Genomic DNA, 20384 nt, shown 5'->3' on the forward strand with positions numbered 1-20384 from the left:
GTCGGTTCCTGCAACATTGTGGTCAAGGCGTTCTAGACGGCACGTATCCCGATCACATTGCGATGGGCTTGTTCCCGGAGGATATCGACACGGTGACCCTCCTGAGGCTTGCTCCTCGCCTCCTGATAGAGCAAGCCAGCGCAGTCGGCAGCCGTCGGGATGAGCTGGAATAGCAGCAGTCTGAAGACCATAATGATATTCGCGACCTCCGCTCGGTCTCATGTTTGCTGTCAGCCCACGCCAGCCAGCCAGCCAGCCAAGGAAACACTTTACGTTGAATCGCAAACTGCACGACGTGACAGTACACGATCTGGCGAATCATGCCCTTTTTGCAGGCGTACTCGAGATCCACCTGATTTATACATACTCGTATCTTGGAAGAAGACACGGGTCTAAGGTCGGTAGGTACGCAGCGAAAGCTACCTTTCGGTGGGTATTTTGCAGTTTTTTTCGCAGATGCTTTGTTGGTCTCAATGATGTGGGCAGTGAGGGAATTTTCAGAGTACGAGGGCAATGATTTTATTGATCTTGCCGCTAGGAGGTAGTAGTTATCGAGTGTGAGTATATTCCTTGGTAGTTATGCACGCTTCGAGCATTTCATTTTATATCAAGGGCAAACAGCCATCCGGACATTCTTGCTGGTTGTTATACTAATCATCTTCAGTAGGTAGGACTCTGCTGCAGCATGGCGTTTACGACTTGACTTGGACTTGGGCTTGGCTTGTTTTTTGGTGGCTGCAGTTGCAGAAAAGAAAGAAGAGTTACTGTACCTGTATTTCTCTCAACGTGCAACAAGAGGTAGGGCTGGATTGCAGTCTGATTTTTTTATTTTTATATACGTTCTGCCTCCAGCTCTCATCAGCTCGTGTGTAAGAATAATTCACATTCTTGCTTGCTACCCTTCTCAGCCCCGTCTCGCTCCATCTCATTGCATCAATCCGTGCAATCAAAATAGAAACTCATTTCTGCATCTTCATATATCAAATTTTGGCACCTCTTTCAATAGTGCACACACATGGCTTTTCCCCCAAGCTCGCCCGTCACGCTTGACCCGTTCAGCTACGAGATTTGTCGATTTCTTGTGCCTTGAAGCTGTTCCCCAGCCAGTCATGCATGGCCCATCTTCTTGGAGAACCTGTTCCTCGTTGGCATCAAGTTCGCCGCGCGATATAAGGCTGTTGTTGCCTTGTTCTCGTGACGTGCTTCCGCAATCCGCTTTGGGAGGGACTGGGAGGAGGAGTTTTGGATGGGTTGCCGAGAGCCAGGCTGTAATGTGTTGGACGATTGGCGCAATATGGCGAGGCTGCTATTGGTGTCTCGAGGCCTGCCTGCTACTGGTGCAGCGTCCTGTAGTGCCGATTCAGATTTTTTGTAGAAGAGGTCCAGTGGGCAGTGAGTGTGTAGACCGAGAATTTACATCGGATCACAGTCGTGCTCTGCTCCAAGGGCACCTTATTTATAAAGGCCTGCAAGAGCAATGCGCAACACTGGCAAACCAACCCGTGTCTTCTCGCCCACAATGGAAAAAGTACGCCCTTCTTTCAATGCGCACTCCGAACCAAACTCATTCTCCCCTTCCTATCCTTCCTCACTCTGACCACCTTCCGAATCGGACTCGGCGCACGTTCATACACCACCTCACGCGGTCCATATCTCTCCGGATCATACAGCACAAGTTCCGCAGGAGGCTGACTCCTATGCCGGCGTTCCCACTCTTCATAAACAAAATCTCTTCCCGGTCCTCTCCCAAATTCCTCCTTATGCAGAACCAATCCTCTTTCACTACCCGCATAGCGTGATCGCGAACGACGCAAATCGCCTTCTTGGACGAGAATTTCTCGTTCGCTAAGATAGCGCGATCGAGGCGCCGGCGCTTCACTGGATGCTCGAGAACGAAATCTATGAGCCATATCTCGTTCTGCGGCTGCGCGGGTTTCGTATCTGTATGCTTGTTTTTCGGCTTCGAGAGCGCGGATTTCGTCGTTGATGTCGCGGACTGAACGATCTGCTGCTGCTGCTCCGGGTCGAGGGGCAAGGACGAGTTGGCCTGCGTGAGAATGGCGTCGAGAGCGTTTTTCGTGCTCGAGAGCGTTTAGTCGCTCGACGAGGTCGGCTCCGCGTCTGGTGTGTGATCGGGCGGTTGCTCCGCTGGCTCCGCTGGCGAGCGAGGGCTCGACCGTGACGATTTGGGCGGCCATGAGTGGGTGGGTGGGGTGGGGAGAGGAGTAGCAGGAGGAGGAGGAGTTTAGTAGTTGCAAGAGGAGACAGGATGGGAGTGGGAGAGGAGGGGGATGGATGGGGGACCACAGAAGGGATCGGGATTACATAGATGCTGCTCGTCTCCCTCTCTCATCAGCCCTTCACGTCATCGTATTTGCCAGGGTCAATTCCAAGGCTGGGGGGAGTCGGGACTAGTTTCTACTACAATGATGTGAGCAGTGAGACGGGGCGGCGACGCGCTATCTTGGCCCTCGGAAAGGCTGGGCTGGGAAACTGGGGTCGTCCATGTTGGCGTCGAATTGCGCCGCTCGGGATATGTGCGATATGATATTGGAGAATATGAAAGGCCGGAAGAAGTCATCTTGTTTAAAGCAGGCTATGCATGCTATTTGTTCAAGAGTGAGAGGCCTGAGAAAGGACTGTTCTCAGATCTAGTCGTCGTGCCTTGCTATTCGATGTATATTGACAAGGCATGGAATAGATAGGACCATGCAGCTGGGACGGTCGGTACGGAGAGTCGACAATGAAGCAGAGAGGAGAAAGGAGTCAAGAGAGAGCGAGAATAGAGCGAAGTGATGGTAGAGAAGGAAGAGGGAAGAAAGAGAAGAGTGAGTGTGTATGAGAGTGAAAAGGGAGAGGGAGGTTAGTAAACAACGGCAGAACAGTTGCACAAAAGTCTTCTGTGCTGCATGCGTGTCAGCTTACGATTGGCTTGTGCTATAGTGGTGAGTGCATAGTGCATAGCACAACAAGCAAGCACAATAGTAAAAGATAGCATCGAGTATGGACTCCTATGCTGCTCAAATTGGTCTTCTGGCATCTATAATGAATATCAATAGACGCGTGAGAATGACCAAACTGATTGGGAAGCGAAGCAGGCCAATATCAAGCAGTCAATTTATTCGGGAAGGAAAGGCACAACAATGCATTGTTTGTCAAAATCAGGTAGTTCACGCAAAAACGATGCTGAGAAGTCACTGACACGGCGAGGCAAAAATTTCATTTTGGGACCACCCTCCACCCTCTTCCCATTTGCCTCGCCGTGTCCTTGAGATACCTTTCCCTCGAGAGACACGCTGGTCTGACCGTGTTGCTTACTCTCCGACCTACTCTCCTTGTGTTCTTGTCAGGAGATGCAGAGAAGCTGACGCCAGTCTTGTATCTTTACCAGGCTTGTATCTTCTCTCGGCCTGGACCTCCTCGAGGCCCACTGCTTCCTGATACTCTGACCGTGTTGCTTCCTCTCTGATCTACTCTCCTTGTCTTGATGTCAGGAGATACAGAGAAGCTGACGCCAGTCTTGTATCCATCTTCACCAAGCCTATACCTCCTCCAGGCCTATACCTCCTCCAGGCCTGTACTTCCTCCAGGCCTATACCTCCTCCAGACCTGTATCACCTCGAGACCCACGACTTCCACCACTGCCCTGACTGTGTTGCTTCCTCTCCGACCTACTCTCCTTGTCTTGATATTAGGAGATGCGGAGAAGCTGACACCAGTCCTCTTGAATATACCTGTCCCCTCCAGGCCTGTACCTCATCGAGACCTACCACTTCCATCGCTGCCCCGACTGTGTTGCTTGCTCTCCGACCTACTTTCCTGAACTTGTCGTCAGGAAATGCGGAGAAGCTGACACCAGTCTCGGGCCCCCTTCAAATCCTCCTTCCACCAAGCAAATGCTACCCTGACTGTGTTGCTTACTCTCCGACCTACTCTCCTCGTACTGTTAGGAGATGCGGAGAAGCTGACGCCAGTCTCGGGCCCCCTTCAAATCCTCCTTCCACCAAGCACGTGCTACCCTGACTGTGTTGCTTACTCTCCGACCTACTCTCCTCGTACTGTTAGGAGATGCGGAGAAGCTGACGCCAGTCTTAGACCCCCTTCAATTCCTCCTTCCACCAAGCACGTGCCTTCCTGACTGTGTTACTTACCTCTCCGACCTACTCTCCTGAGTTTGTCGGCAGGAGACATGGAGAAACTGACGCCAGTCTCAAATCTTCTTCAGATCTTTGCCTTCCACCTAGGCGTGCTACCATAACCGTGTTGCTTACTCTCCCCTCGACTTTCCTGGAGTATCGTTAGGAAGTGCGGAGAAGCTGACGCCGGCCGTGCTGCTATGACCATTCTTACTCCCCGTCCAACTTTCCTGGGGTCATCGTTAGGAAATGCGGAAAGTTGACGCGAGTCCTGATATTCCCAGAGGTTTGCGCGCCGCCTCGTCGCCTGTAGCATGGCATCGTCTGCTTCGTCGGTAGCAATTATCAGGTATTGTACCTCCGTCAAAGTCATTCTTTCTCGCCCTCAAGTGTTCGGTTCTGCCACTTTCGGGGGGGTCGGATTTGCAGTCGATCTTGGTGTGTACGGCTTTCTCTCTGCAAATGGGGGCGATATGATGTTTCGGTGCGTCGGGTTGGCGTGTTCGCGGAGCTGTGTTCTTGTCGCAGGATGGTGGTGAGAGGAGCCACCGTCCGATCCAATACGAACACCTCCACCTGCCCGCATTACCGGAATGTCTTTCGGCGTTAAGATGAAACCCTCCGATGGCTGCTATGGCTAAGAGCCCCAGATGCTCGTTCTTTCTATCTCTATAGCGGGGCAGCAGGGTGTAATCGTTCGGACCGTGTTGCTTACTCCCCGTCCTATTTTTCTGAAGTTGTCGTCAGAAAATGCGGAGAAGCTGACGCCGGTCTGGCCTTGTGATGAATCTTCTTGATGACTTTGATGGTTTGAAATGTCCAGGTATTCGCTTCGTTCTGGCTCCGTAGAAGAGGCAGCAGGATGTGATGGTTCGGACCGTGTTGCTTACTCTCTGGGACCAGTTTCTATCCAGGATGATCGTATCGTTCTGATTCTGCGAGCACCGAGTATGGAGTATCGGACGGGATAGTAACAGAGCAGATTGATGATACTGGTCTTACGATCGAGTTGCCAATCGGTCCGGATGTCGATCAGTCTGTGGAGAGCACCAGTGATGCTTTGATCTCTCCTTTGGATCAAATGCAATCATGTGTGCGCTCTGCCGTCGTTCTTGGGAGATTGCTTTGCGCGTCCGAGGCGGCAGGCATCTCTTCATACTCTCCAAGCCATCGCCGTTCGAGGGATTTGTCAAGCGGGAGTTACAGGGTGAGTGAATCCGGCATGGGAAAGGGGCGTGTCCATCCTTTGCCATGCTGACTTGATTCCTGCGAAGCCCGACCGTCTCGCAATGAAGCGCGAACAGGGCTACTTCTGAAGTCGCTTTCGGTACCCGTTATAGTCGTGATCCAGGGAGCGAAGGTCCCGTGAGAGGAATCTCTGCAAGCCATCACCATTCTAGAGATTTGCCAGGCGGGAGTAATAGGGTCAGTAAATCCGGCATGGGAAAGGGGCGTGTCCATCCTTTGCCATGCTGACTTGATCCCTGCAAATCCCGAATATCTCGTAATGGAGCACGAATGGCTGCACCCTTCACTTTGCCATTGGTATTGCAGGCTCCGTAAGCCAGCGAGAGAAGGTCCAGTGAGAGAAGGTCCAGTGAGAGAAGATCCAGTGAGAGAAGGTCCAGTGAGAGAAGATCCAGTGAGAGAAGGTCCAGTGAGAGAAGGTCCAGTGAGAAGATCCGCTGCAACCCATTACCAACGTCTGAATAGCCAGCCAGGCAGGTGGATCGGAATCAGCAGATCCGATATAGGAAAGGGGCGTGTCCATCCTTTGCTATGCTGTCTTGATTCCTGCGCAGTTCATCTTGTAAAGAAAGGTGGTCCTGGCTGCATTCTTGACGCCGCTTTCGATGTTGTAATTGTTGTGATCCAGCATAGGAAAGGGGCGTGTCCATCCTTTGCTATGCTGTTTTGATCTCAGCGAAGTCCGACTCGTGAGGGAATGGAAAGGTGACTGCACTCTTGACGCCGCTTCCGGTATGTGATCCAGCATGGAGAAAGGGGCGTGTCCATCCTTTGCCATGCTGTTGTAATCGCTACAAGACCTGACCATCTCGAAAGGGAGCCCTGAGTGTGGCTGCGATCTTGACGCCACTTTCGGTACCGCGGTCGCCGTGATCCAGTATGAAGAAAGGGGCGTGTCCATCCTTTTTCATACTGTTTTGATCTCTGCGAAGCCAGACCATCCCTCGAGGGAGTGTGAACGTGGCTGCAGTGTTGACGCCGCTCTGGGTACCGTGGTCGCCGTGATCCAGGAAAAGGAGCATAAAGAAAGGGGCGTGTCCATCCTTTGCTATGCTGTCTCGATTCCTATAAAGCCCAACCGTTTCCTGAGGGAGCGTAGACGTGGTCGCACTCTTGACGTCGCCTTCGGTGCCGTGATTGTCATGATCCAGAGCGAGGAGCATGAGAAGGGGCATGTTCGTCCTTTCACAAGCTGTCTCTGTCTCTGCGGAGCTTTGTCACAGCTCTATAGTCACGACAGCCGCGGCCCGGTCGCTATAATCTGGGGAGAGAAGCATGAAGAAAGGGGTATGTTCGTCCTTTTCACACTCTCCGTCTCTATGGAGCTTCGTCACAGCCCTATGGTCACAACAGCCGCGTCCGGCCGCCGTAATCAAGGGAGAGAAGCATGAAGAAAGGGGCATGCTCGTCCTTCTCATACTCTCCGTCTCTGTGGAGCTTCTTCATAGCCCTATGGTCAAACGACGGCGGCGTCTGGGTCGCCGTGATCCAGCATGAATAAAGGGGCGTGTCCATCCTCTTTCATACTGTGTCCAAGTCTGTGGAACTTCTTCACAGCCATCTGGTCACCACGACGGCGTCGCGGTGTTCACAAATGGGACGGAATGATCTAGTATGAAGAAAGCGGCATAGCCATCATTTTCCATACTGTCTCCGTCTCTGTGGAGCTCATCACAGCCGGATGGTCACGACGACGGCGTCTCGGGGGTCGCAAGCGGCACGGAAGCGCTCAGAGGTGTGGAGTGGCAGCGTCAGGTAGAGCTCGCCATCTAGATAGTCAGTGCACAGACTAGCTCGAGAAAGCATCGTCTAGCAGAGCTAATCATCTAGATGGTCGGTCCAAAGACGTGTGCGAAGAGCTCGGCGTTCTCAGAACACCGAACCACCCACTCCTCTGGCAGACCGGGAAATGAACCACCATTCCTGATCACATTGAGCTTGAGCCAATGGATCTGAACAGTGTTCTCGTCCGTGACGGCTGCTGCACGGTTCGGCCCGGCCATGCGCAACTCGACATCTCCTGGCGTACCGTCCTCCGAAAGCGCGAGCCCGAGGAGTGCAGCGTTGCGCTGGAGATATCTCTCCATAGCCGCTTTTGACGCCCGATCGTCGTTAGTCACCCTCAGGCCCCTCTCCCCCTTCCAGGCACCGTTGGTCTTGACCAGCTTGGTCAGCAGCTTCGCGAGTGCACGCCACGGGTTCTGGTGGGCCGTCTTCTGAGCCTTTCGCTTGTCACTCGAAGGCTTTCTCTGACTGCCGTGGTGCTCTATCCCCGACTCCGGTGCTGCGGCAGGTCCATCGACTCCGGGGATAGCCCACTGACCACGATGCCCGTCCCCGACGTTGGCGGCAGCCAGCTCAGCAGGAGGTCCTGGGACCAATTGGCTTGGTGCATAAGCTGGGCTAGGGAAGTCTGGAGTTCCCTGTTGCCGCCAGTCAGAAGGTCCCGACTCGTCGAAACCTGGGACCTGTAGGAGCTGTCCGTTGACAGCTCCAAAGTGGTTGGAAGGAGGTGGGAGCTGTCCGGTGACAGCTCCAAAGTTATAGGAATGAGGTGGGAGCTGACCGGTCACAGCCCCAAAGTCGTCGAAAGGTAGGAGCTGCTCGGTCACAGCTCCAAAGTCGTCGGAAGGAAGTAGGAGCTGCCCGTCTACAGCTCCAAAATTGTTGGAAGGAGGTAGGAGCTGTCCGTTGACAGCTACAAAATTGTCGAAATGAGGTAGGAGCTGTCCGTTGACAGCTCCAAAGTTGTCGTCGTACAGCTGCAGCTGCCCAGATTGAAACTGAGCAGGCTGTTGTTGCCATAGTGACTCGTCGGCGGTGGTGATGGTGGTGGTAGGAGCGGCGAATGCTCCGTCTCCTCGAGCAACCGACCTTATGAGGCAATCATCACAATAGAGACCTCCCTTTGCCTCACACGCCACGCAAAAGTTCACCATCTCTGCAACGTCGCTTAAGTGCGGGTTGCCGAGGGATTTGGCTGCGAGTTACGCGGTCGTCGTGCTGATGGGTGAGATCTCCGGAAGAGAAGAGAGCACAACTGGTGCGGTATGTGTTTTGGGTACAGATGCGGTATAGTAGAAGTGAAGTCTGAACGCGGTGGATCAAGGCTTCGTTCTGCAATAGCTCATCTGTAATGTGGGAGGAAGAGAGGAAGAGAAGAGGAAAGATGTGCAGGGCAGCGAGTTCTTGTGTTCCTACAGCGATGCAAATTTGATCAAGAGTATACCGTGTTTTCCTGTGAAAGCTACCAGCCTACCACTCAGTAGAGTCGAGAATCCGGCTCGCAGCGCATCGTCCATACTAGATGTCCGACCCTCATGATAGTGGTACGAGGAGATAGCCACGATTCATCGCTACACCCTCATGTTGATTTCATGTCTGTAATGCCGCTTCATTGTTCCATGATGAACTCCGAAGCAAAGAGTATGAGTGCAGCGAACATTTAAGCTTTCACACAACCACAGAGTGAATTCGCACGCTTTGTGAGTGCGACAGCATCGAAATGGTGTAAAATTGTCACCGAGCATCCGGCCACGACGAAACTCATATTAGGAGATGGAGAATTCTCTTGTCAGTCTCCTCCAGCTTGTTACGAAGTGTAGCGATGCGTTGGCGTGAAGTTGCAGCAGATCAGGGCAAGAGACGCCAAGAGCGCACGAAATCCAAACACGGAACCACGATAGGTTGGGAACCAAGGGCAGTGACAATGAACCCTCGTATGCAGAGAGTCCGATGATTCATAATGTGCCTCTAAACACTGAACTCCGTATGGGTGGGGTATTGCAGCTTACGCACAGCACAAACAGCAGGTGCATTGGCCGATTATGACCTTGTGCCTGCATGGAGCACGTGGGCGATGACAGGATTGTCGCAGCAACGGGATTGGACAGTGTCTGTGTAGACAAATCGTGAACACCAGTTCGATATCGTCACCATCGATTTCGCTGTGATCCGACTTCCCGAATTTCGACCCGAAAGGAGGCGGGAGGCATTTCCGTTTTGGCTTTCCCCGATTCACTGCCGACGAGAGGCGCGCATGGTGTCGGGACTGTAAAGATCGTGCTGGGTCAGACCGCTACGACGACCACAGCAAATTCCGCAATCTTTCTTGTGGGTTCACAACGGCCGAGGAGCGAAAGACGAAAAAAAGGAGGCCAAGAAACAGGACCCTGAAACCGGGCCGGCCTCCATTGGCCGCTACGAGCGTCACACTCTGCCGAGCGACCCCCAATATCGAGGCCAAGCGCGATGCGGCGCGGTCCTTCAACGCGATGATTGCCAGACGCTATGAAAAGGATTTGGTCGCTACCACCAATCCCCCGTTTGATATCTTGCCACTCTCCTCTGCTGTACGCTGAACTCATCACAGGGACAGAGTTGTGCGATCTGTGGCATGGGAGAGCACTTAGCATGAGTAGCGCTCGTTGCCTTTCTCGCGCCACGGAGCCGACAACGTATGCACACTCCTCTGCAGATGCAATTATCTTGTGGCCTCCCCTGGCATTCCCGCGGAGCCTCCGACCGCTACGAGCCAGGAAGATAGGCAATCGGATACATGATGAGCTGCGCAAAAGCCACAAGAGCTGTATGACACACGACATACCACCAGAAGACAATGTGGGCCACATATTTGTCAAGAGGCCAGAGCAGCACTCGCGCGACCATACTTCATCGTGACAATGATGGCGATGAGCACAGCATAAGAGCACCAAAGCTGGATGAGTGGCACGCGCAGAGACTTCTGGACAGGAAGACTCAGCATCTTGCCTTTCAGGGCCTCATCCATACACCGAAGCTCCGTGAGGCTCAAGGCATAGCATCCCAGGACGAACAGCACATGGCAGCACACTTCACGACACAGATCTGGATACAAAGTCCTACAGTCCCCCAACGCCAAGTTCGCGGCTGTTTGGCATGGGCCTTTTTCCGCACTATCAGCGTTAGTCGCTACTTGGCGGAGCAACGACTATGCCGTGAACGGGAAACACAAGGTTTCAGGCACCTGCTACGATATAAATCGCTCTGGAGGACTGACAATCGACAGAACGCGCATACATAAGCGTCCATAGGCTGATTCAGCAGCCGTCGTATGCATATGCGTACCCATTGTGAAGGCCTGACACAAGCATATAGACCTGCGTGCGCGATGTAAGCTATGCTTACCCGGAATGAGAGCCATGCCTTTTGCAGTTCCGGAATCTGAAGTGAGCAAAGCACTAAAGCGAGATGCAGCTGGGTGAAGCTTCTTGGGTGATGCGAGAGAGGCGTGCCCGTCCTAAGCACGCGTGTATGATCGCAAGGCTTTAGTCTTTGCAGGCTCGACTGATCAGTCTCTACCCAATGCTATCATTCCTCACCGACCATTCATAGGAGGCAGAAATACAATCCAGCGGCAAGTCAGGCGACGTGGATGATGTAGCCACTCCGCCGCCGGTGCATGCCATCGAAAATATTGCCATAGAGCCCCTGGGACGCGCACAGCTCACAGACTTGTGTGCCGAGGTTGGTCCGGGACGTGCATGCAATCTGGTTCTCTGGAGAGACCAGGCTCCGACGCAGTAGTTGATAACGAACAAACTTCTGTAGGAGAAAGCACCGGTTCGCGCCACTTTCGAGCTCTCGTCACTAGCAAATGCCCGCCGCGTGCCACTGATGGCCATGTTGGCTACGATGCTAGGCATTCGGTGGCATTTGTGCACTCAGAAGGCAATCCGATATGTTTCTAGCGCTCTGAGCCAGAGAGGAAGAGAGAGACGAATAAGCGAAACAGACACACGGGTCTCTGCTGCAGCAACTCGATGGGCCCTGTGATCTTGAGCGCCTTGCTCGTGCTCTCAAGCGTGGCGACACAGCAATCACAAGCAGACATACGAGTATTGCTTGCAGCAAGGGAGTCTGTATTCTGAGGACTGTGCAAATACTGACCATCATCCACCATAATGGTTGACACTAGGACGATGGACATTTCGTTGGAGGATCCCGCAAGCTGACCTGCCCCGAACTGTGAATTTGAAAACACAAAGAGATCTTTCCGCAGTCGTCCAGACCTATGTTCAAGATCCCTGATAGGAATTAGGGCCATCCGCTAACACAATTCCTTGGTTACGTAATCGGATCATATTCTCGAGCCCTCAGAGCATCCTGCACGAGAGTCTATAGGAAGCATCGACGCGTAATGTCGAGCGAAGCTTGTGTGTCAGCCGAGCTTTTGGCCCTCGCGCAGACTTGTAGGCTGTTTCGATCGTATCAAACTCGGCCCATCTTCCGTCTGGCATATTGGGTTTGCCTGTGGATACTCCCGCGTCTTTGCTTGGCAGTTGATCTCCAGTGGATGGTAAGGTAGAGTTTGAAGCAAGTTGTTCACCTCGACTAGGCAGACAAGCCTAGGAGGGTTCTGCCAACGAGGCTTCTCAGTTTGATGCCTCTGGGTGTTATAGTGCAACTGTTGATGTCAAGGCCTGAATCTCGCGGGTACTCTGCCACTCTCGGCTTATCCTCAGAAGTTTCTCGCCGGAACTGGTGCGATGCACTCTCGGTTTCGTAGCAGCAGCGGGAGATTGATTAAGCAGCTTCAGCTGGGGTCTCACATGTTGGCTGAGCTTGATGTGAAAATCTGTATGGTCCGAGGAGTTCGTTGGCCTAACCGCGAGAGGTCACTGTAGAGCCGTCGCTCTGCTGTGATGCCAAGAAAAGTGGCTGCCTGATTATCCGAGCTTTTGAAGTCCTGATCAAATTGCTGTGGAGGTCGATACACATCCCCGTCAAAAGGAGAGAGAGAAGACCGACAAACAGTCCAAGGTCCCTAGCGATGATCCAAAACTTCCCTCGTGCAGCCAGTATTAAATTGATCATTTTCAGAATTGGCCGTGTTGACGCGACGCGACGCTCCAGTCAGAAGTAGATTCAGCACAGCGTGCAAAGTGACGTTATTGTTGCTGGACTCCAGAATTCCACTGCGCTGAGTGCGCTTTGCAAGATGGATTCGGACGCGATATGCGCTCTATTCATTGTTGATCTCTTTGGGTTTTTCGCGCTCCTCGCTTCGTCGGTTTGAAACTGAATTCAACCAAACCGACAGGTACAGCTGAGCTACCTGTTGCTGCTGTGGCTGTGCGGTTTTGACTCGATTGGTGAGTGAGGATCATCCTCCATCTTGTCGGCGCCGTCGTCCATTCCCCATTCGAATCCATGTAGCAGGTCAATGATAGTAGCGGACTCTTTCTTCCATCATTTGCAACATGCTGTGTTGGCTGGGTTGTCGCAATGTATATACATTATTGCTTAGCTTCTCCGTCTGGGTGGTGTTGATGACCACGCATGAAAAGGAGACGCGGCAGAGGCGGAGGACCTCGGCAGGGTTCGGGCCGTACTCAAGCCGTTGGTCCATTCACTCTATTGGTCGTGACGCCGCAGCGCGCCATCTAGGTTCCATCTCCATCTTCTCGCACGCTAGGAGGCAACAACAACAACGACACCACCAACAACAACCTCGACACGGCAACATCTCCACCACAACGCCGCCAGCAAGCACATTGTATGTCGCCGCCTGCAGAATATCGACATTGAGCGACCACCGACCATCGCAAGAGTTCGACTTGTCACCACTGCACTGGCCCCAGTCATCGAGGCTGGGGACTAGACAAGATGTCGGTAATCCTCTGCACTGGTATGCTGGATTCGATGAGGTTGCGCTTTGTCTGGGACTTCTGCTGATCACGCTGCAGCTGGATATGACCACACTATCCGGTAAGTTGATCTGTCAACCAGACGAATCGGCCGGCCATCGTTGGAGAAAGCTTAAACCCCGATTCGCGCACGAAATTTGTGGTACCAATATCGCATTACGAGATCATATCTTGCACTGGTGACCGCTCAGTGCGGCTGGACGCACTATCTGTGTATTTCGGAATGGATGGACAAATTTCCACTTGCTGCCTCTTGTCATGCGACAGACCACCGCTCACTCACTCACTAATGGAATTGTGGCTACTCGCGAGGGGCCAAAGTCCTGCAGAGTTGTATCTCCGGCTCAGAAGATGTGAACCTCAACTTAGATAGCACATTGGGGAATGCGCAGCACTAATTGGATTGAGAAAGCGAGATGGTGTAGGCTCTCCTGGCACATTGCTAACTCCTGCGCAGATTCTGGGAGGCTCTGAGCGGCATCTGCTCACGGACCATACCGCACCCTGACTCGCAGGTCAATCGACTCTGTATCTCACCGGACAAGCGCTGGCTGGCTGCTGCTGGACACCACACGGTGAAGCTTTACGACATTAAGTCTACCAATCCGGCTGCTGTCCTCACGTTCGAGGGCCATACCGGTAACATTACCGGCGTCGCATTTCACTGCGAGGGCAAGTGGATGGTCACGTCTTCAGAGGATGGTACAGTAAAACGATGCTATATTGAGAGCTTGTGTCTCGCTGACGGCTTGTTGCAGGCACTGTGAAGATCTGGGATACTAGAAGTGGCCATGTACAACGCAATTATTCTCATGGTGTCCCAGTCAACGACGTCGTGATACACCCCAACCAGGGAGAATTGATCTCTTGCGATCGGGGCGGAAATCTGCGCATCTGGGATCTGTCCGAGAACAAATGCAGCCACCAGCTGGTTCCAGAGGAGGATAAGAGCATTGCATCCATCACAGTCGCGACGGACGCCTCTCTTTTATGCGCTGCTGTCAGCTCGAGCACCAATGGCAGCGTTTTTGTGTGGCGCTTGGTCACAATTAAGGATACGACCACGCTCATTCCCATCACCAAGTTCACGGCCCATGGCACGTACATCACGAGAGTCCTACTGTCACCAGATGTACGCAAGCTTGCGACCTGCTCGGCAGACCACACCGCTAGAATCTGGACAGTCGACCTCGACAATGTCGTCCCACCAGAGGAGGAGAGGGACGAGAACGGCGTAGTGATTCCTACCTCTGGCGAGGATCTCTCTGGTGCCTTTCCGCTGGAGAATGAGCTCGATGGTCACCAGCGCTGGGTGTGGGATTGCGCATTCTCTGCCGACTCTGCGTATCTTGTCACAGCTTGCAGCGATCACTATGCGCGACTTTGGGAGCTGGCCAGCAAGAGCATCATACGCCAATACAACGGACACCACCGTGGCGCGGTCTGTGTTGCGCTCAACGACTACTCCGAGACTAGGTGACTCGGACTGCTCAAAATCTATGGGAAAGCAAATGGCATGGCATGGCGTTCGGGACTGGCTGCTCGTGGTTGCCTTGGGCACGAACATCGCGTGGGATCGGCTGACTGGGTGAATTTTGGGCGGAGTCTTTGCGCCAGTTTTTGCACTATACCACAGTGCAATTCACCACAGAAAAGGGTGACGAGTTGCACCTGCGGCTGCCCTATGCCTCGCTCCAGTACATACACACTGGAATCACTTACCTAGTTGCCTTCATTTTCGAAGCAACTTATCTCGCTCTATACCTAGTTCTCAACGGACAATCGATCCATTGTCCTTGAAACGTCCGACCAGACGATGCCTCATCAGTGCCTCTACCTCCTATTGAGTTGATGTGGGCTTGCCGGCGACGTCGTGATATTGTGGGAGCTAAAAAAGGCGCCGGTCAATCTATTAATACATCCCGGGCCGACTTTTGATCCGGTCGCCAAAACAACCACCCAGCCAGGCTAATCATCACTCGATGCACTTTGAGCACACGACCCGACACGACACACCACAATTCACTTTGCGACAATGCTTCATGTATACACAGAGCGCGAAGCCCGAAACGACCAATGACCAAATCATCACCACCACCTTCACCTTCATCACCACCCAAGCAATAACACGATGCTCTTCTCACGCATCCGCTGCCACTTCTGTGGCTCGAAGCAGCCGCATAGCAGGGATGTCGTCGAGTTCCAGTGCTCTCATTGCGAGGCCATGAACTTCCTCGACGGCAAGGGGAACATCGTCGACACACCGCAGCGGGCAGCATCGCCATCCGCGCCCACGACAGACGCCAACCGATCGTTCTTGTCCTTCACGAAGCCCCTTGCCGAGACTCTCGAGCACCAGCAGAAGCAGGCCTTTTGCCGGACTTGCACCCAGAACCAGCACTTGTACAATCGAATCTTGGCCGAGTACCTTCCAGAAGATCTGGAAGAGAACAGTCGGGAATACCGCATGAAGATGCGCGCGTTGCCGAAATACAAGCTGGAGCTGGAGCAGAAATACCCGCAGGTCTGCAAAATGTGTGCCGCGAATGCTCAGAGCGTCATCAATCGCGCCGACTACTATGCCATGTCGCAGAATGCTGCGAAACTGGTGCAGGACACGCGAAGAAGGGGTGGTCACGCTGCGAGCCGGACTCGAGACAGCACCGATAAGAAGGTCATGCGCAATTTGCTACGGCTGCTTGGAGCGGTGGTCCTCACTGCGTACATGGTCCAGATTGCCTTCCATGTGTATGGGATACTGCACATACTGCTTGGCGAGCCAGTCAATGAGGCGGAGTCTATTCTGGGTCCAAACCTGCGCCAATGTGCTCAGCAGACCCTTCGCTTGAAGTTCAATCTCCCCTGCTACAGTCTCTTCAGTTCGCTGATACCCATTACAATCTCGGTCAGCACAGTCCTCATTTGGTTTAATCCGGGATTGAAAGCCTGGTATCATCACACGCACCGAATCGAGGCTGTGACTGGCCAACAGATGTACTTCTACATGCAGCTTATCATCTTGGCTGTCAGAGGCTGGTCGTGGTACATTCTTGCGACTCCCGTTTCGACAGCCACATTCGACAAAGAACATGCCATTGCTGTGCATGGCTTTACCATCCTGTTTATGCTCATCACACAAGCTATGGCGAACAGGAACATTCAGGCTGTGCCATGGACGATGAAAGGAAAGATCATGCCCAAGCCCAGCGAGCACGACATTCTCGGGGTATCTGCAGGCCCGGCGTCGGAGCACTACACGCCCAAACCGTCGTCCAAGGATCCGTGGAGATATCTTCGAAGGGAGGAAAACGAACCTTTGGATATCAACGGCTTGGCACCTCAAGTCAAACAGCCTGTGCTGAGATCAACGACAAATTACCTCACGAAGCAGCCATCACCTGAATTCTCAGACTATGGCGATGACGATGCGATGGAAATCGACGATAAGCCAGTCATGCGCTCATCACAACGATTGCTCGATAGCAGACCCAACTTGCAGCCACGACATACATATATGAATCACACCAATGCGGCACCTCTTGGGTTCGGCGACGTTCGGAACCAACTCTCGGGCATCTCTTCACACATGCAACGAGAGGAGGAACGACAACGTCAAGAACAAGCGCAAAAGCTTCATTACCAGCCAGCACAAAGACAAAGTCCCTTCTACGGCAATCTACCCCCAGCACCCATGAGCATGGAACGCAGGTTACGGAATCCAGTCTTCAGACCTGCGGTTCCAGAACAAATACCATTGAGTCAACAGAAGGACTTCATGGCACAGATGAGACGAGGTGTGAAACCTGTGACTTTTCCCGAAAAGGGATCAAACTTTCAGCTGAAGCAAAGTAGTTGGGTCTTGCCGGGTGATGTCAAAGAGGTAGGAATAGAAGATCGCTTCACTCGGTCTTTCTCGTTGGACGATCAGAGTCCTAGTACGGCGAAGAAGGGTCTCTTTAGCGGCTTATTTGGGTAGACAGCTCTGGGATCGGGGAAACACTGTACAGCATTTTAAAAAATTGGCGCTCTATGATTGGGTTTTTTTTTGGACGATGTCATGAGATGGAAGATACCCCAGATTGTGCATATGGTGGCGTTTTTCTTGCGGCATCTTTTTGACTTGTGAGCGCATTGTTTTGTAGGAAAAGAGTCGCCTTCTCCCTCTCTCTCTTTCTCTCTGTCTTTCACTCTTAGAATCACCCCGATTACCTAATCCCAGGGAAGCTCCTTTCATTTTTTTTCCCTCACTCTCTTTTCTCCCCGTATCCTCTCCTTCCCTTCAACAACAACCTTATTCTTATTTTTGCAGAATCGCTGCCAAACTACCCATGTATACAGATGTCCCTCACGCCACAATCATCATCATCCATCTCCACTTCTCCCCAACAAAGCTATCACCGCAGGCTCAATCACTACCGTCGTCTTCTCGCCTGATAATGACGGTGACGATGACGATGACGACGAGGAGGAGGACACACGTTCTATCCTCGGCGAAATCGTAAACGCCACTTTCTCAATATCTCTCTCCTCTTCCTCCTCCTCCTCTGATGGATTGTTGTTGTTCTTCTTGTTCTCCTGGTCAAGATGATGATGATGATGATGATGACCATCATCTGCAGGAAAAAATCGACGACAGTAAGCAATCGATCCATGGCTATGCTTGAAAAATCTGTAATATGAAGAAGAAGAAGAAGATTTCTCACTGCTGATCATCATCGTCGAGGGAGCTTTTTTGCTCATTTCGGCTTGGAGGATTAGAGCTTGGGTATGGATGGTTTGGAGTTGTTGTGGTGGTATGATTGTTTTTGAAGGAAAGGAGGAGGAGGAAGAAAAGAATGTGAAATGTTCCATCAAAATCCGCCATAACTTGTCAGTAAAAGGAGTAGAAGTATCGAAACTTCTAGTGTGATGATGATTAGCTATTTCCTCCGTCTCTGGAAGTGAAAAGAGTCTTCTTTTTGATGGTGGTGGTGGTGGTGATACTGATAATGGTATTACACAACCACCAAAAACTTCCAATTCCAAAAACGTCCAAATCATCGCTTGGATGATTGTTGTTGATGGTGTAATTTCCTCTTTTTCCTTCTTTTTCTTCTTCCCCTCCTGCTCCTTCTTCTTCTTCATGCCAACAACGAAATCCTCAAAAGCATCTCGCCAGAATCCGTTGTTGTCCTGGAAAATGTTACGGTATAGAGTTTTGAGATTGGAGGATATTTTCCCGTTGGCGAGGGGAAGAGGTTGTCGGTCGTTTGTTGATATTGTTGTTGGTTGTGGTGTTGCGGGCTTCGTTTCTGTGAGGAAAGTAGAGAAATCTGAGATTGTGGCGCGAAGGAGATGGAGATGGTGTTGGAGTTCGGAGTCGAGGTGGGATGGGCTCGGAGGAGGAAGAAGAAGATCCAACTTCTCCTTCTTCTTCTTCTTCTTCTCATTCTTCTTGCTCGGGGGATCATTGACAACAGGTTCATAAACCACCATCTTCCGCGACGATTCTTTAGAGTTTCCAACCTGCTCCTCAGTACAGTGTTGGTGTTGTTGCTGCTCCAGCGTAGTAGAATCACCACAACTCGGAAGAAGACAAGACTGCCGCCGCATCCGACCATTATCTCCCAAACCCAGCGGTGGAATAATCCTACCACCCCGTCTCAACAATTTCTTCCTCTTACTCCCCATTTCTTCCCTCTCCCCGCCCCACCTCTTTTTCCCCCCCTGAATTTCTCCACCCTTCTGCACCAACCCCTCATCATCGTCATCATCATCCCCCCTCCCCTTTCCTCCTTCTTCCTCCCCCTCCCACCTCCCCTTTCCTTCTTCTCCTTCCTCCCCCCCACGAACCTCATACCCAATCCTCCCCAAATACTCCCCCTCCAACATCCTCCCCCCCTCCCCAAAAATCCTCAAAGTCGCCTCCCTCCCCCTCAAATTCCGAAACTCTTCTTTCTTATAACTCCTCACTACATACCCCATTGCATCCCAGAGAGTTTTTGCCGTATGAAATTTCTCTCCTCCAGTTCCTCCTCCTGCTTCAGCGGATTTGTTTTTTCCTCCGGCAGCAGCGGCTTTGTTTCCCGTGTACGGAAATTTTTCTGTAAAGGCGAGATGGGCGAGATGCGCGAGGGCTTGGGATTTGGTGTGGATGAGAGGGGGGAGGCCCTTGGGGTTGTTGTTGTTGTTGGTAAGGTGGGAGTCGATGTGGGAGAGGATGGAGCGGATGGCGAGGGGGTTGGAGGCGGGGAGTTTTCTTTTTGGTTTAGAGGTTGAGGAGGAGGAGGGGGGCGGCATGACTTGGTTTTTGATGTTGTTGTTGGTGGGAAAGAAAAAAAGGGGAGGGGGGTTCAATTGGGTTGTAGGGTAGACAGGTTTGTGAGGGATGGATGACATGGGATGGGAGGATAGGGATCTGTTTTTTAATATCATATTGTTTGTTTCTGTGAGTTGCGAACGGTTACTATTAAACATCGATGAAAAGAAAGAGAGCTAGCTGCTCTTCGTTGTTCTTCTCTCGACCTCCCCCTCCACCCCCCTTTTTTTGAAGCAGGCGAAAGCCGCTCCTTGTTGCTCTGGCTGCTGCAAGAACTTACTGGACCTGTCAATGCGTGTATAACACGCAGAATCCATCTAAACATCCATCGAGGCAGGGGAAAGCGCCACCAGAGCCTTTACAACCACCTGGCTCTGTCCGCCGGTGGCTGTCTTCTTGATTCCAGGCATCTTGGTGAAGAGAACCTTCTCTCCACCCCTGCCCCCCTCCGCCTCCATCTGCGCCCCATCGAAGGGCGTCTGGTGGCCAACCACCAAAACCTCGTGCTTCTCCTCCTCCATTCCCAGCTTGGCTCTCAGCAAGAGAGTCTGGCGGCAAATTTCGACCAAGCTGGTCGAGAAATCTTTGCGCCAGCTCTCTGGCATCTTGGCCGTCTCCATCTCCACCAAGTGCTGTCTCAAAATCATCGTGAGCCTGGTCTCGAGTTCCTGCGCGCAGTGCGCCACCTCTTGGCCGAGAAACTCTGCAGATTGGAACTGTGCCTCTGAGGCACGGCGCAGCACGTAGCTGTAATTGAAGCCATCGTTCTGCTCTTCCAAGACAGGCTGAACGTAGGCGCGAATTTTCCCCAGCAGAGTGTACACCGTGTCGCTCAGGACTTCCTTGCTCAAGATCTCAGCTGCGAGGTAGTGCCAGATGAGAGACTTGAGGATGGTTGGTGCAGCGAAGACGACGTCTGCGTCTTCTGCGCGCATGGCTTCGCCAGCCAGTTTGAGCCAGTTGTGACCAAAAGTCACGGCGTAGAGACGGGTCAACGACCGAGAGGGCTCCATC

General features: G+C 52.4%; 9 protein-coding genes across 9 annotated transcripts; 4 read left to right on the forward strand and 5 right to left on the reverse strand.

Moving 5' to 3' along the window:
- Nucleotides 1-804: 804 nt before the first annotated feature.
- Nucleotides 805-2793, reverse strand: SEPMUDRAFT_152043 (uncharacterized protein). The gene has a single exon (XM_016907209.1). It carries the CDS (start codon nt 2196-2198, stop codon nt 1542-1544), a length of 657 nt encoding a protein of 218 aa, XP_016756474.1. The 5' UTR covers nt 2199-2793; the 3' UTR covers nt 805-1541.
- Nucleotides 2794-4371: 1578 nt separating this feature from the next.
- On the reverse strand, nt 4372-5406 carry SEPMUDRAFT_152044 (uncharacterized protein). Its single transcript, XM_016907210.1, has 2 exons — nt 4583-5406; nt 4372-4541 (listed from the first exon to the last, which is right to left on the reverse strand). The coding sequence occupies exons 1-2, from the start codon at nt 4720-4722 to the stop codon at nt 4379-4381; spliced, it is 303 nt and encodes a 100-aa protein (XP_016756476.1). The 5' UTR covers nt 4723-5406; the 3' UTR covers nt 4372-4378.
- SEPMUDRAFT_159278 (uncharacterized protein) lies at nt 4372-6881 on the forward strand (the record flags this gene model as incomplete). The annotated part of the gene is made up of 6 exons (XM_016907833.1): nt 4372-5343; nt 5411-5501; nt 5691-5861; nt 6013-6116; nt 6201-6671; nt 6721-6881. Exons 1-6 carry the CDS (start codon nt 5226-5228, stop codon nt 6879-6881), a joined length of 1116 nt encoding a protein of 371 aa, XP_016756475.1. The 5' UTR covers nt 4372-5225.
- A 329-nt stretch (nt 6882-7210) lies between these two features.
- Nucleotides 7211-8323, reverse strand: SEPMUDRAFT_111712 (uncharacterized protein; the record flags this gene model as incomplete). Its single annotated transcript, XM_016900930.1, has 1 exon — nt 7211-8323. The coding sequence occupies one exon, from the start codon at nt 8321-8323 to the stop codon at nt 7211-7213; it is 1113 nt and encodes a 370-aa protein (XP_016756477.1).
- A 273-nt stretch (nt 8324-8596) lies between these two features.
- On the reverse strand, nt 8597-10110 carry SEPMUDRAFT_152045 (uncharacterized protein). Its single transcript, XM_016907211.1, has one exon. The coding sequence runs from the start codon at nt 10013-10015 to the stop codon at nt 9455-9457; it is 561 nt and encodes a 186-aa protein (XP_016756478.1). The 5' UTR covers nt 10016-10110; the 3' UTR covers nt 8597-9454.
- On the forward strand, nt 8600-10949 carry SEPMUDRAFT_136540 (uncharacterized protein; the record flags this gene model as incomplete). Its single annotated transcript, XM_016902783.1, has 2 exons — nt 8600-10326; nt 10758-10949. Exons 1-2 carry the CDS (start codon nt 10003-10005, stop codon nt 10947-10949), a joined length of 516 nt encoding a protein of 171 aa, XP_016756479.1. The 5' UTR covers nt 8600-10002.
- A 1962-nt stretch (nt 10950-12911) lies between these two features.
- SEPMUDRAFT_152047 (WD40 repeat-like protein) lies at nt 12912-14882 on the forward strand. The gene is made up of 4 exons (XM_016907212.1): nt 12912-13053; nt 13112-13133; nt 13530-13774; nt 13831-14882. Exons 1-4 carry the CDS (start codon nt 13032-13034, stop codon nt 14550-14552), a joined length of 1011 nt encoding a protein of 336 aa, XP_016756480.1. The 5' UTR covers nt 12912-13031; the 3' UTR covers nt 14553-14882.
- Nucleotides 14883-15198: 316 nt separating this feature from the next.
- On the forward strand, nt 15199-17110 carry SEPMUDRAFT_152048 (uncharacterized protein). Its single transcript, XM_016907213.1, has one exon. The coding sequence runs from the start codon at nt 15204-15206 to the stop codon at nt 17046-17048; it is 1845 nt and encodes a 614-aa protein (XP_016756481.1). The 5' UTR covers nt 15199-15203; the 3' UTR covers nt 17049-17110.
- A 324-nt stretch (nt 17111-17434) lies between these two features.
- SEPMUDRAFT_111715 (uncharacterized protein) lies at nt 17435-19351 on the reverse strand (the record flags this gene model as incomplete). The annotated part of the gene is made up of 2 exons (XM_016900931.1): nt 17435-17938; nt 18086-19351. The coding sequence occupies 2 exons, from the start codon at nt 19349-19351 to the stop codon at nt 17435-17437; spliced, it is 1770 nt and encodes a 589-aa protein (XP_016756482.1).
- Nucleotides 19352-20384: the final 1033 nt, after the last annotated feature.

The sequence above is a fragment of the Sphaerulina musiva genome, assembly GCF_000320565.1.
Source record: "Sphaerulina musiva SO2202 unplaced genomic scaffold SEPMUscaffold_12, whole genome shotgun sequence".
NCBI lineage: Eukaryota > Fungi > Ascomycota > Dothideomycetes > Mycosphaerellales > Mycosphaerellaceae > Sphaerulina > Sphaerulina musiva.

What these genes read in the sequence shown, in the direction of transcription:
- SEPMUDRAFT_152043 (XM_016907209.1), bottom strand. Translation starts at nt 2,198, where the DNA reads ATGGCCGCCCAAATCGTCACGGTCGAGCCCTCGCTCGCCAGCGGAGCC.
- SEPMUDRAFT_152045 (XM_016907211.1), bottom strand. Translation starts at nt 10,015, where the DNA reads ATGTGGCCCACATTGTCTTCTGGTGGTATGTCGTGTGTCATACAGCTC.
- SEPMUDRAFT_152047 (XM_016907212.1), top strand. Translation starts at nt 13,032, where the DNA reads ATGTCGGTAATCCTCTGCACTG. An exon ending in GTCGGTAATCCTCTGCACTG is followed by an intron (nt 13,054 to 13,111) that starts GTATGCTGGATT and finishes ATCACGCTGCAG; the next exon opens with CTGGATATGACCACACTATC. An exon ending in GGTCACGTCTTCAGAGGATG is followed by an intron (nt 13,775 to 13,830) that starts GTACAGTAAAAC and finishes GGCTTGTTGCAG; the next exon opens with GCACTGTGAAGATCTGGGAT.
- SEPMUDRAFT_152048 (XM_016907213.1), top strand. Translation starts at nt 15,204, where the DNA reads ATGCTCTTCTCACGCATCCGCTGCCACTTCTGTGGCTCGAAGCAGCCG.
- SEPMUDRAFT_152044 (XM_016907210.1), bottom strand. Translation starts at nt 4,722, where the DNA reads ATGCGGGCAGGTGGAGGTGTTCGTATTGGATCGGACGGTGGCTCCTCT. An exon ending in CCATTTGCAGAGAGAAAGCC is followed by an intron (nt 4,542 to 4,582) that starts GTACACACCAAG and finishes CCCCCCCGAAAG; the next exon opens with TGGCAGAACCGAACACTTGA.